Source organism: Syngnathoides biaculeatus, chromosome 11 (genome assembly GCF_019802595.1).
Source record: "Syngnathoides biaculeatus isolate LvHL_M chromosome 11, ASM1980259v1, whole genome shotgun sequence".
In the NCBI taxonomy this organism is placed as follows: Eukaryota; Metazoa; Chordata; class Actinopteri; order Syngnathiformes; family Syngnathidae; genus Syngnathoides; species Syngnathoides biaculeatus.
In genome coordinates this window covers 27,175,938-27,188,798 of record NC_084650.1, presented here as the reverse complement: position 1 = coordinate 27,188,798, position 12,861 = coordinate 27,175,938, and the positions used below count along the sequence as shown (strand labels likewise).

Here is a 12,861-nt window from a genome sequence, read left to right as displayed (position 1 = left end):
AAACAAAATTTAGTAATACACACACACACACACACACACACACATATATAACAATTTATGCACAAATATCTGCCAATACAGTAGAACAGGAAAGTTGACTGAGCAAAGCTTTCTTAAAACGAGTCACAAGCAAATGAGCAATGTTTTGATTTCTTAAATAAAGTCACCAGAAAATAAGTGTTCTTCTCTACTAAAGTAATTGCTACTCAAACTTTAAGACGAGGTACATTTCTAAGAGGTTTTTATAAGTTGCCAAACGCCAGTGCTACGATAAGTTTGCATGAATACTTGTAGTCTTAACCGCAGTACTGATACAAATATTTTCTATGATGGAAAGCATTTCAACTGGATAAGAGTGTCTGCCACACTGTTCTGGGGACCTGGGTTCAAAATCCCAGCCCCACCTGTGTGTAGTTCTCATGTTCTCCCCGTGCCTGCGTGGATTTTCTCGGGCCACTCCGGTTTCCTCCCACATCCCAAAAACAAGCATTCATTGGAGACTCTAAATTGCCTCCAGGTGTGATTGTGTGTGTAACTGTTGTATGTCTCCATGTGCTCTGCGATTGGCTGGCAACCAGTTCATCTCGTCCTCGTAGATAGCTGGGATTGGCTCCAACACTCCAGCGACTGTTGTGAGGATAAGCGGCTCAGAAAATGGATAGATGGAAAGCACTTCACAAAGAGTCTAATTTTTCATTTAATCACCAGCAGCAACTACACAATTTGTTTCAGCAGTTTAAAAAAAAAAAAAAAAAAGATATACACGCACACACACACACACACAAACATTACACACTATTAACTTCATTGTGAGGAGTCGTAGGAATGTTACAAGTATTTTTTTGTGTATGCCGTGTACGCATACAAATACAGTCAGTAAAAACGGAATGACCAAAAGCTCAATATTAAAGCCTTCAGTTCAGTTTGTAGCGTGGCACATACAACGGAGTTCCATCCCTACTGAGAGCCTGACCAGAAAAGAGGACAGGAGGCGCTGTTGTCAGCCTCGCTCCGGGCACCGTCTGCACAAAAGTGCTGGTGCTCCCATTAAAAATGGACTCACGGGCTTTAGCCGATGTAAATGCGATGGAAGTCGTTGGCTCCAAACGCGGCATTGCACTTGGGGCATTTCCTCTGGCGTGTGTCGTAGCGTGTCTTGACGCACTCGAAGCAGAAGACGTGGAAGCACTTTGTCAGGACGGCGTCCTTCACTCGCGAGTTGCAACAGGGACACGTTAGCCGAGCCTGGGGGGGAAGAGCGTGAGACAGGGAGGGGGGTTGGGGTGGATATTTTGAACCTCAGACGAATGGAAATAATGGGCAGAAAAGAATATCTAGGATCCCAAGCGATGAGTAACTGTGTACTGAGTGAAAACAGGAGACTCCATACAAACACACATAAAAAAAAGAGATGGGGACAAATGTTTTTTTCTTACCTTATACTCACTAATTTCTTCATTTAGTATTTCGTCTCCATTGCTTATTTTCTCAGCTGGTTTCTTGGCTTTCTCAATTTTTCTCCTCAGTTTAGAGATGTCCTCCTGAAACAACACAAATAATGTGAAAGCAGGCATTAAACTTGCTGCCGGTTTGCTCTGTTGTTCAGAATCGGGAACAATTTTGTCTAAATCTTCTGGCAAATGAGATGTGCAGTTCTGATGAGTGATGAGGAGTAGATAAAAAGCCAAAGCTAACTGGCTGATTTTAGTAAAAAATGTCAATAAGTGATGACCCCCCCCATGAAAAATGTTAGCAATTGCCTATATTAATAGGTTAAAGTGGAATTAGATGCAAACTGAATAATATAATTTCAAAGTCATTTTACATTACCCTTAAAAATTAATGGCTTACAGATGTCTTATTAAAAGTGTCCATGGAATAAAGACTCACCAAGTTCAATTAAAAACCAAGGGTTGGCTACTTCCATACTGTACAAGCTTGTATCTTTTTTGACAGCAATTACTTTAACATACTTTTACTATACTACATCTGTACTACTTTCTTCGTCAAACAGAGGTTTGGCACCATCTTGCGGCATTTTAGGGGATTACAGAAAGTGCACAAAAATCGCAAATTGTTGTTTTCCATTGGGCGGCACGGTGTTGGCCTCACAGTTCTGAGGACCCAGGAGCGGAGTCTGCATGTTCTCCACGTGCCTGCGAGGGTTTTCTCCGTGCACTCCGGTTCCCTCCCACATCCCCAAAACACGTACCATTAATTGGACACTCTAAATTGCCCCTAGGTGTGATTGAGAGTTGCGGCTCTTTGTCTCTATGTGCCCTGTGATTGGCTGGCAACCAGTTCAGGGTGTACCCTGCCTCCTGCACAATGACAACTGGGATAGGCTCCAGCACTTCGCACGACCCTTGTGAGGATAAGTGGCTAAGAAAATTGACGGATTGAAGTTTTCCTTCGACTAAGTGACCAACTCAACAGCCAGCTGGTGATAGGTTCCAGACAAAAGTGCAAATATTTGAAATTGTGAATAGTGACGCACAAATTGGTGGGGGAATACTATACTTTGATGTAATTCCTTTATTCAAATAATACATTCAAACTACAATTTGAAATCTGCAGACAAATGGGCACCAGGCTAGTACCATGTGATGAGCGTCAACTTTAAAAAAAAAATCTGAATCAGGTTTGTTGCCTTTCAGTTTGCATCTAACAAAATGTGGGATTTATACCGTACGTATTCTGCATTTTGCAAACATCAAAGACATGTGAAAGGTGACAAAAAAGGAAAACAAAAAGGGGTTTTCTTTTATTATTTTCACATAAATTGGACAAATTAGAAGGCAATGGATTACAACAAGCCAAAATACATTTTCTTCAATCAAAAAAACATTTACATGTACAAATTTAAGATTAGAATTTGCCTAATTTCTTTGCTTTTTTGCACCTCCAACTTGAGCCAGGCTCACCTGCACCTGACGCCTGCCACACATAAAGCGCATCCCCCTCTGTGAGTACCGTATTTTCCGCACTATAAGGCGCACCACATAAATAAGGCGCATAGAATAGACGCTACAGTAGAGGCTGGGGTTATGTTATGCATCCATTAGATGGAGGTGCACAAAAGGCTCAATACTGATCCATATTTAAGGCGCACCGTCGGCTTTTGAAAAAATTAAATGCTTTTAGGTGCGCTTTATAGTGCGGAAAATACGGTACTCTCATTGCATCAGTCCTCTCCATAGAGGAGGGGACAAAATTCTGGCTTGGATGGCTAGTGTGTAAGAGTCTTGTGTTAGATTCCTCCTGAAGGATTACGATGTAGAACGGATTTCTCTACGTGCGTGTGTGTGTGTGCGTTACCTGTGCTCGTCGGGAATTAAACGACTCCTTCTCTCTGGAGATGCTATTTTCGACAACCTCCTCTCGGACCACGACAAGCCTCTGCTGAACCTGCTCCAGCTGAGTTCGCACCTCCTCTGACAACAATGTTGACTCTTGAGCCTGATGGTTGACAATTTCACAACTAAATAATATGGTACTTTTATTTGACCCAAAACAATCCCTGAATACGGTTTGACAACTTGATCATAAGGGTTAAACTAAGAAAAGCCCAAACAATTTGGTAGAAAACCTTGAGTTTCCTTTGAGAATCAACAGTGTACAATGTTGCCTCGCTATATCACGGTTCGCCTAGTGGGGATTCACCACATCGCATTTTCTTCTTCATATTCACATCACGTATAATTCGCTGTATTGCAGGACTTTTGAGTGTGTGCTGTTATTTTTTTGTGGTAAAATCGATTATTCTTAGCCTAAAAAAATAAACTGTACATAAAGATATCACTAGGTAAAAAGCTACATTGTTTACAGTATGAGAGAAAGTGTGGGGGATGACGAATGTGCTGTCTGGGGAAGTTCATACAGCTCTGAAGGTCCCAATAATTTGGGGATTTAGATCTCCACAATGACTCGAACATGGACTTAGTATAAAAGTGTCCATTTTGTTGAAAAAAAAATGTTTTGTAATATGAGTTTCCAGAAAACACCCCTCTGGCAACTACTTCGGTTTGACCAAGTTCTCTATTCGCATCAGTGGCCCGGTGGAGGACTGGTTTGGACATCTTCCTCAAAGTTCTGAGGACCTGGGTTTAAACCCCGGCCCCGAATGTGTGGGCTTTATCCAGGTACACCTGTTTCGTCCCAGATCCCAAAAACATGCAAGATAGTTTGATTGAAGACAAAACTACCTGTTGGTGTGAATGTTTGTCTGAATGGTTGTTTATGTGTGCCTTGCCTTTGGGTGGCAACCAGTTCAGGGTGCATCCTGCCCCTCACCCCAAGATAACAGGGATAGGGTCCGGCATGCCTGAGACCTTTGTGAGGATAAGTGGTACAGAATATGGATGTATGTATCCGCTTTGTCCATATTTGGCTTAGACTGCCCCCTTTCCACTGTTTGTTTGTATCAGTGTAGAAGACTCATTTGTGAGAGCACATTTGTTCAGTTGACAAAACTGCTTTGGGAGTAGAAAGGTAGGTGGAGAGCTCCGGCAGTGATGTAAATAAGCTTGAAACATTCAAATGGCCGAATTTCAGACCTCTCGGAAGGAGAACTTAGTAATACACGGACGACTAATTCAAATTTTATGTTTACTGAGGCACCGTGGAGCCAATATTACAGTGCAAATACTAGTAAAAAGTTAGTTTGGTAAAAAGGCACATAAAATATGCATTGATGAACAAAAGAATGGTGAAACTACTTCACAGGTTTCACCTATCGCGGGAAACGAGAAATGAGCGATTACTGTATACGCCAGTTTTTCCAATCTTCTGTGAGCCAAGAAACATTTTTATAATAGAACAACTTCTTGGCACACCACCCCAAAATGTCACAAAAAGTGCTTTGTATATACACTACTAATAACCATGTCCCATCAATTTCTGCACAAATTAACTTAGTGGGAAATCAGAGCCTGTTTAGTTGAATACAAAGTTATTATTCTGTTGTAAAAATAGCAAAAAGTGCATACACAGGTTCATTTTACATTCTAGTGGAAGATCATTTAAGTGTTCACCCTGTCATTTTATTTTGTGAGCATAAATAGATGAATAAAGATGTTTTTTGTAATAAAGTATTTTTCAAGGAAGGAAAATTGGATAATTTACAGCGCATGATGTCTTCGTGGTTGTGAATCACTGTTCTATGGCATATTTTACAACAAAATACTCCCACAAATCTCCTTAAAGCTAAACTATACCTTAAAAATAAAAAACCCTTACAAGAATTGAACCACAAAGAGTCTAATAATTCCGGTAAATCTGAAAACTGTTCTTATTCACTGAGAATTTTTTTTAAAAGCTTACTTTTTAAAAGAGCGGTACACTCATAGAGTATATATTGAACACTATCTTTGGTTTCTAACTCCCATTTAAGTATAGTATGCAAGTAACGAGTCATGTAGAGTTAGAGACCTTATATCAAACTAGTCATAAATATGTACCACTTTATGAAAAATTATTTCATTTGGTTGGAATCAAATGTGGCTGTTATCAAGCGAGTTCTTTTACCCCCGAAAAGCGGCTCACAGTTTCCACTGGGAATGACGCGCTACCTTGCGTTTGTTCATGTCCAGCGCTTGTGTCCTCAGTGTCAACTCTCTTTCAGCAGTACTGATGGTGCCCTGAAGGAGGCGTTCCTTCTCCTCAAGCTTCCTCACTACCTGCAGCTGGGCATCCACCTACCATGTACAAAATTTGTTAATGCTTTGATTAGACACCATCGTGGGCAAACAAAATTTCACGTCTATCAGCATATATTTGGGCTTGCATCTTTGCATGTCATAGTGGACTCTCACCTGTGTTTTTAAAGTGAGGAGTTGATCCGAGAGCTCTTCCTTCTCCTCTTTCAATAACTTGTGGATCTGGTTGGACTTGATGCGCTCGCTCATCAGCTTAAAGTTCGCGTCGTCCTTTTCCCGCAGCTGCTGCATCAGGCGAATGTTCTGTTCCTGCATGTCCTCGAAGGCCTGACCTGTCACGTCCATCTCGCTCAGCAATGCGTCCTCCTCCTGCAGACAAAAACAGCGGTGAGGGTTTTGGAAAGGCAGAAGCCAGTAGTCCAGGACAAAAAGAACAACAACAACAAAAAAACTTTGAGAGTCATAGAACGCACATAGGTTGCATGCATAAATGCGGCAACGACATGCTCGGCTACCTGTTTTGCTATAGATAACTTTTTGTTGAGGATGTCGATCTGCTCTTCCACAGATCGAATCTTTCGAAGGGCCTCCTCATCGGCCATTTTTTTGCCCTCCCTTCTCTCTCGCTCCTCGAGCTCCCTCAGCCTCTGCCGTAGCTCTTCCGACTGGAATAAGCATTGTCAGGCAAACAAATACAGTATTATCATTTTACAATGCAGCTCTACACCAGTGCCTGAAAGACTGACCATTAGCTGTGAACTTCATCACAAAAATTGTGTGACCGTGTTACGCAGGGCTGATCACCTCTGACTTGGCCTTCTTCTCTGCTGCCATGAGCTGAACTTTGTCCCTCTGCTCTTTTGGCGCTGAGCGATACATGTCTAAGAGAAGCTTCATCTCTCGCTGGGACTCCTGAGCTTTCCTGTACAGCCAATGCTTTTTTTAGGTTCACCGGAAACAAACAACATGAATACAAAATACTTCTTTGCGGAGACAGGGTAGGAAAAAGAAAACGCAAACAAAAACACAGATGTGACTGACTTGAGTTCCACTCTGACAATCTTGAGCTGCTCCATCTCTTTCCTCTTTGGCCCGCCAGCTGAAGAAAGACGCTCCCCGGATGACTCCTCAGTTAGGTTGCCACTTCCCAGTTTCTCCCTCTCTTCCTTCATCCCGCTGCTGGCAGTACCACTGCGAGTTGGCCTCTCTCTCTCTCTTTCCCTCTCCCGGTCTTTCTCCTCTTTCTTAACAATGTCTTTCTTTTCTTCTTTTTCTTTCTTCTCCTCTTTTTCCTCCTCCTTAACTGTTACCTCAGTTTCGACTCCTGGCTCGGTTTTCACAGAAAGGCCTTGAGAGACCGACAGAGAATTAGATAGCTTGATCGAGTAGATACATTATTCATCCCACGGGGAAATTTGGATTATCACACATCTGACTTTCTAGAATACGAACAAAGTTGTAAAGCGATCTTAACACCACACAAAGCCAATGAAAACGCTAACTGCACACCCAAAGTTGGCAAATGTATATCAAATGTATCAATGTATTTCTACACATTCTTGCATGACCAAGTCTAGAGGCCCCGTAGCTCAGTGGTTGGAACACTGGTTTGGTAAACCAGGGGTTGTGGGTTCATATCCCATTGGGGCCTCCACTCCCTGAGAAGGATTGTGTCAGGAAGGGCATCCAGCATAACAATTGTGCCAAACATATATGTGCGATCATCTGAGATGACACACTGTGGCGACCCCGAAAGGGACAAGCCGAAAGAAACTTCTTGCATAACCAAGTCTCACATATGTGACATTCTTCATAGAGACAAATGACTGATTTTAATTGAATGTATTGGAGGTCTAACCTCCTCGGATAAGAGAAATGGTCAATAGAGCAAAGTGCATGGACAGTCAAGATAATGTTATTTACATATAAAACCATTGTTGACGCTACTTGAGTTGTATGGTTGCTGTTCCTTCTTGAAGGAATATTTAACAAGTTTATCTCCTTGATACAAAGTAAATTGAACTAACAAAAGTGCTCAGTTCTAACTTTTTTCTTTTTTGCAGTATAGAATGAAAATCTGAACAAAAAGCAGTTCGCAAAAGGATTGCGTTATACCTTAAGAGATTGTACTTTACACGACATTGTCTAACTCAGTTTAATTGGTAATGGTTACCTGTGCTGTTCGGCATAGAATAGTCATTGTCTGGAGTTTCTGACTTGACCGCTAACTCCCCTGAGACAGCTGCTGTTGTAGGAGACGTCAGCTCCTCCTTCACGTCTATCTCTGTGCTTTGCAAGACGGCGCTCCCTTTTGAAATGCGAATCTGCAACCAACATAAAATAGACATCATTCTAATGCCATGTCCTGCAACGTTCCACTTACTGAGTCTTCCAATTGTTAAGAATACGTTCCTTTTCACATCGAACCTGGTTGAGCTCAGCTTGTGTCTCTCTCAGTCTCAGTTTGTATTTCACAACCTCTCCTTTCATCTGCTGGTTATGGGTTTGTAGGGTGCTGATCAGATGGCGCATCTCTCTGTTTATAGGACCTGAGGAAGCACCAAAAAACAAGCAAACTGTACTCCATGTCTCCACCAAGTTTCTCACACACTTGTAAGCAAATGCAGGTTGCGATTCGGTGTTATGCTGAGTAAGGTCCGAATCCTGACCTGCCTGCTCGTTGGCTGCAAGAGTTTGTTCAAATTCAATGCGCAACATCTCGTACTCCTTCCTGACTTGAGCAAGGGTATCTTCCAACTGAAATACTTCAGTGCGAACCTTCCTCTGCAGTGTCACCTCGTCGTTCTGTGCATGATGGTGACAGTGAGACAGCTCAAAATTTGGAAGGACACACACACACATGATGAGCTTACCTCCATGTGCTCCAGCTGTCGTAGGCGTGCCGTCCTGGTTGTGTTGAGACGGGCACGCGTCTCGTCTAACTGAGCCTTGAGGATCAAAGACTCATTGTAGAGCACAGAAAACTGCGATTGCAGGCAGCGATACTCAGAGGTATCCTTCACCATGCCCTCTGCTCGACTAAGCAGCTCAGTCTGAGAGAATTAAATATATGTTCAGAAAGCAAGATTAAGAAACTAGTGTGAAATGTGATGTGATAAAGCCTTCTATAGCTAAAGACATGCAAAAAGCAATGGAATGACGCATGATACACACCTTCATGTTGTTGTTCTCCTGCAGCACATTCTGCAGGTCCTGCTGGAGCTTCTGGAGCTCAATGAGACGATTATCTGCAAGCTCTTGGTTCTCTTCCAGTTCACTGTTCATTTCCTCAAACTGCAGGAAAAGAAAACCACCAAACAAGCAAGACGAGTTAATAATTAATGTACGAAAATAAATTCTTAAAAGTAGTTCTAAAACTTTTGAGTTATTCCAACCTTTCTCTTGTTGATTGTGATAGTTCCACATACACTACTGGCCTCCCCGCACACTTTATAGCCTTTGCTGTTCACCTAGTGTATGAAGTGTAATTTCCAATAAACTGACATTTATGCATACTGGATATATTTGCCCAAAAAATGTGCTTTACCCTCTCTAGTATCTCACTCATGTGTGCATTGAGGCGATTTTCTCTTCGCCGTATCTTCTCCATATCCCACTGAAGTTCTTCACTTAGAACCTGCAACTCGCTGACACGCTGGTCTGCCTTGTTTGCTGCACGACCGAGAGATCGAGACTACACAGGATTTGAAGAGATGTGACAACATGAATGAGGGCTAAAAAATATCATGAATACACATGGCAAAAAGTTACTGTAGGCGAAGGAGTATGAGCACCTCACCATGGAGAACTTAAGTGTTGTGTTTAAACTGAAAAGGTATCGTCATTTCAGTTATATCTAAATTTTACTTTATTTACAGTGGAATAAAAATTCAGAGACTTTAAAAACATTGTAAAAAATGCTTGTGATTCTAGGAACTCCATGCATTTCTGGAGCTATTTATTTGTATTTTGTTTGGTTGATTAAATGTGCTAAATGCATCTAAATAAAGTTAAGTGTGTTATTAAATTTTTTTTCATACCAATTTTTACACTTTTACTGCAAATGAATATCGGCTTCAAATATCATTAGCGGTATCAGTCTTGAAAAACTCATATTGGTCCATCTCGATTATATCCATACAGATACAAAGATTACAGTATGATCAACGCTTTTACACTGCAGTTACACTTCTATGTACCGCACTCGCGTGACACCTAAGCTTTTTTTTTTAAAATATTTACAATACTTTTGTACTGTACTGAACAGGATGTTTTAGGGCAGGGGGGAAAACCCTACTAAACAATTTTTTATTGTATAGAATTATAGGTGGATATGCTTAAAAAAAGTGCTTAAATGTCACAAACAATTGGTTCTTTCGAACGACGCCCCCCCACTATTGATCCGCTCTATTGAGGTTCCACTGTATTTATATTTGAGACCTTCCAGCACAACTGGAAGTCAATATGAGAACAAAAAGGTAGTTTCTGAGTCATAAAACAAAATATTTTAAATGACTATTATTCCTACCTCACTGGTCATATGACTGTGTTTCTGCTTGAGGTCCTCAGACAGCTGTTGAAGACGCTCATTTTCACTGCTCAGCAAAGTGTTTAACTTGGAAGCTACGTGACACAAACTCCCAGCTGAGAAATGGCATCCATCATCATTAGTGATTAAGTGTGACTTACTGTAAAGCACTTTGAGCAAGTCATTAAAATCCACTTGGCCCCGAATCTCCCCAGATTCATAATTATCCAACATTGATTTCTTTAACTCACCAAGTCTAGAGTCCATGTCTGCCTTCAGTTGGTCCACTGTGCTCTTTAGACACTTGTAGATCTCCACAACACGAGTGGCCTGCATTTGGCTGGACTGGACCCTTTCCTGGAGCTCGGCTTCCATCTCCTCACTTGTGCTGCTTGCCAAGGTGGCCAGGAAAGAGCTGGATGTCTCGCCCTGGTGGCCTACGTGACAACAGTTGCACTGACTCAAATCGAAAATCATTTCCATGCTGAATTGAATTGTATCAAATCCTATCGGACGTAAAGATATTGTTTTGAATCAAAGCACTGCCTGTGTATCTAGATATGTATTGATCGGCCTCATTCCAGTAATTTCCAACCCTATTTTGGTCTGAAACCGAAAATGCACATTTGGGCTATTTTCGACCCAAATGTGCATCAAAATTAACTCCAATTTCTTGTCATTTACAATTGTAGTCATTCAAGGAACCTAGTTGAACTCACATTGTTGGATAAAAGCACTTTCACTTCATTATTTCTTCATTTCCTTTGCCATTACCTCTGTCCTTGGCCCTCTCCTGATTTGAGTCCCCATCTGGTTCAGGTGTTTCTGGCTTCAGGTTCCTTCCCTCTCCTGTTGGAGACTTTTCTGGTCCATTTGGCGACTGGTCATATAGTCTAATGAACAGCTTAATATTTTCATCAAGCTGAAAGCAAAGGAAGGGGACACCTTCACATTTTGCTGACATCTTCCATGGTTCTCAAGTAGGGTGTTTGTTGATGCTGAGCAGATATCACCGAATGCTCACCTGATTCCAGTATCTATTGAGAATAAGCAGACTTGCGTCATCCGTGGCCTGGCGGGTCTCAAGTCTCTCGATCCGCTCTCGCAATTCATCTTCAATCCCCTGCAAATCAGTAAGCCCAGATATTACACTGTCCAGTCGAAAAAAAAAAAAGCAAAACACAAAAAAACTTTATAGCAGGGGTCACCAATATGGTACTCCAGGCACCAGGTAGGCCCCTAGGACCCAATGAACTGCCCCCACAAAGACAAATTCACTATTTAGGACACTATATGGTGGATAGGGATTGACTTAAGATTCTTGGTTGTGTAAAAAATAAAAAGAAAAACACCTGTCTTTGGTCCAAAGATTCTCCCAGTTTACGGTTCTTAGCCTGAAGAGCTTTGATATCTTGTTCTTCCTGAAATGTAAGTGATAGAACATTAAGGAACATGCACACAAACACTCGTTAAATTGTGTATAAGCAAAAGAGAGGGAGGAAATCCTAAACAAACTGACCGAGTTAGAAACCCCTCCTAGTTTGATGACAGTCTCCACCGCTGTGCTGCCACCCGCAGCTGCAGCACTGACACCGGGACCTGCGTCCTCTCCATCTCGCTCCCTCCGCTTCTCTGGGTGCACACCAGAGGATGAGGAAGGGCCGCTGGAGTCTGCAGGACGCTTCTGCCCCGACATCCTGAGACACCTGTAACAACAAGAAATACAACTAATGGTGTAAGCCATTTTATTCTGCGCTACTATTTAGAAAGTAAACAGATAGCTAGTGATCGTCTGCAGTTAAAACCGAACAAAGCTGAACGATACACAGCTTAAAAAAATACACAAAAAGACCAGTCTGTGTTTAAAAGGCACTTAAACAGACTGCATCGCCAATTAGCATTAGGCTATTTTGGGGCTAATGCTAACCACATGCTAACATGAGCGTCAACACGCCAATTGAAAGTGAACGGACAGAGGGTAACGAACACTACATTTAAAGATTCCCGTCGTCATTGTTCACATGACTCAAATCGGTCTTAAAAACACTTACCACTTTTAGACGCGGGAGGGTTTTGGGGAAATTGTGAACTCAATTTAGCAGATGTTGATACCGCGACTTCCTTACTCGCGCAAACGCAAGATGCAGTGTGTTATTAAATCTCTTTTACAAAGCGCCATCTAGTGCCACGGAGGGTTTAACAGGTCAGACATTGTGTTTACATTTCGAAAAACGTCATTATAAGTAGCAAATTCACCATTTTCGGACTAATTGAGTGAACCCTGATGTTCTTTCACAGCACGCTAAGTGTAGTGATTGGGAATCTGTACAACACTGTACTGTAAATCTATTTCAAGATGGCACTATGACAGAGTCCTTAAATAACAGAAAGATATCATACTAAACACCTACAGACAATTGAGAGACGTTAATGAATCTAACATATCTAACATGCATGTTTTGGGAAAGTGGGAGGAAGCTGGCGTACCCGCAGGAAACCCACGCGAGCATGAGGAGAGAATACATACTCATACACAGGAAGGCAGGAGCCTGGATTGGCAACCACAACCTCAGAACTGTGAGGCCAATCTGCTAACCACAATTTCTTGATGTTCCCGATAGACTCTCGCTTTTGCAGTTACTTATCGTTTATGAAGTGTGTGCAGTGCAACGAGGT

General features: G+C 41.9%; 1 protein-coding gene across 3 annotated transcripts; it reads right to left on the bottom strand.

The window, feature by feature from the left end:
• Nucleotides 1-147: 147 nt before the first annotated feature.
• rnf20 (ring finger protein 20, E3 ubiquitin protein ligase) lies at nucleotides 148-12,377 on the bottom strand. 3 transcript variants are annotated; one of them, XM_061834655.1, is made up of 23 exons: nucleotides 12,237-12,377; nucleotides 11,705-11,891; nucleotides 11,538-11,606; nucleotides 11,210-11,308; nucleotides 10,960-11,107; nucleotides 10,437-10,622; nucleotides 10,186-10,301; nucleotides 9,205-9,351; nucleotides 9,053-9,127; nucleotides 8,832-8,951; nucleotides 8,531-8,710; nucleotides 8,327-8,462; nucleotides 8,072-8,206; nucleotides 7,831-7,983; nucleotides 6,699-7,005; nucleotides 6,462-6,579; nucleotides 6,173-6,322; nucleotides 5,814-6,026; nucleotides 5,571-5,696; nucleotides 3,319-3,459; nucleotides 1,437-1,541; nucleotides 1,064-1,245; nucleotides 148-627 (listed from the first exon to the last, which is right to left on the bottom strand). In XM_061834655.1, exons 2-22 carry the CDS (start codon nucleotides 11,879-11,881, stop codon nucleotides 1,069-1,071), a joined length of 3,078 nt encoding a protein of 1,025 aa, XP_061690639.1. In that variant the 5' UTR covers nucleotides 11,882-11,891; nucleotides 12,237-12,377; the 3' UTR covers nucleotides 148-627; nucleotides 1,064-1,068. The 3 variants fall into 3 exon arrangements, with proteins under 3 accessions (XP_061690639.1, XP_061690638.1, XP_061690640.1); XM_061834654.1 differs by lacking the exon at nucleotides 148-627 and having other exon boundaries at nucleotides 715-1,245; XM_061834656.1 differs by lacking the exon at nucleotides 148-627 and having other exon boundaries at nucleotides 716-1,245; nucleotides 7,831-7,981; nucleotides 8,085-8,206.
• Between the last annotated feature and the right edge of the window lie 484 nt (nucleotides 12,378-12,861).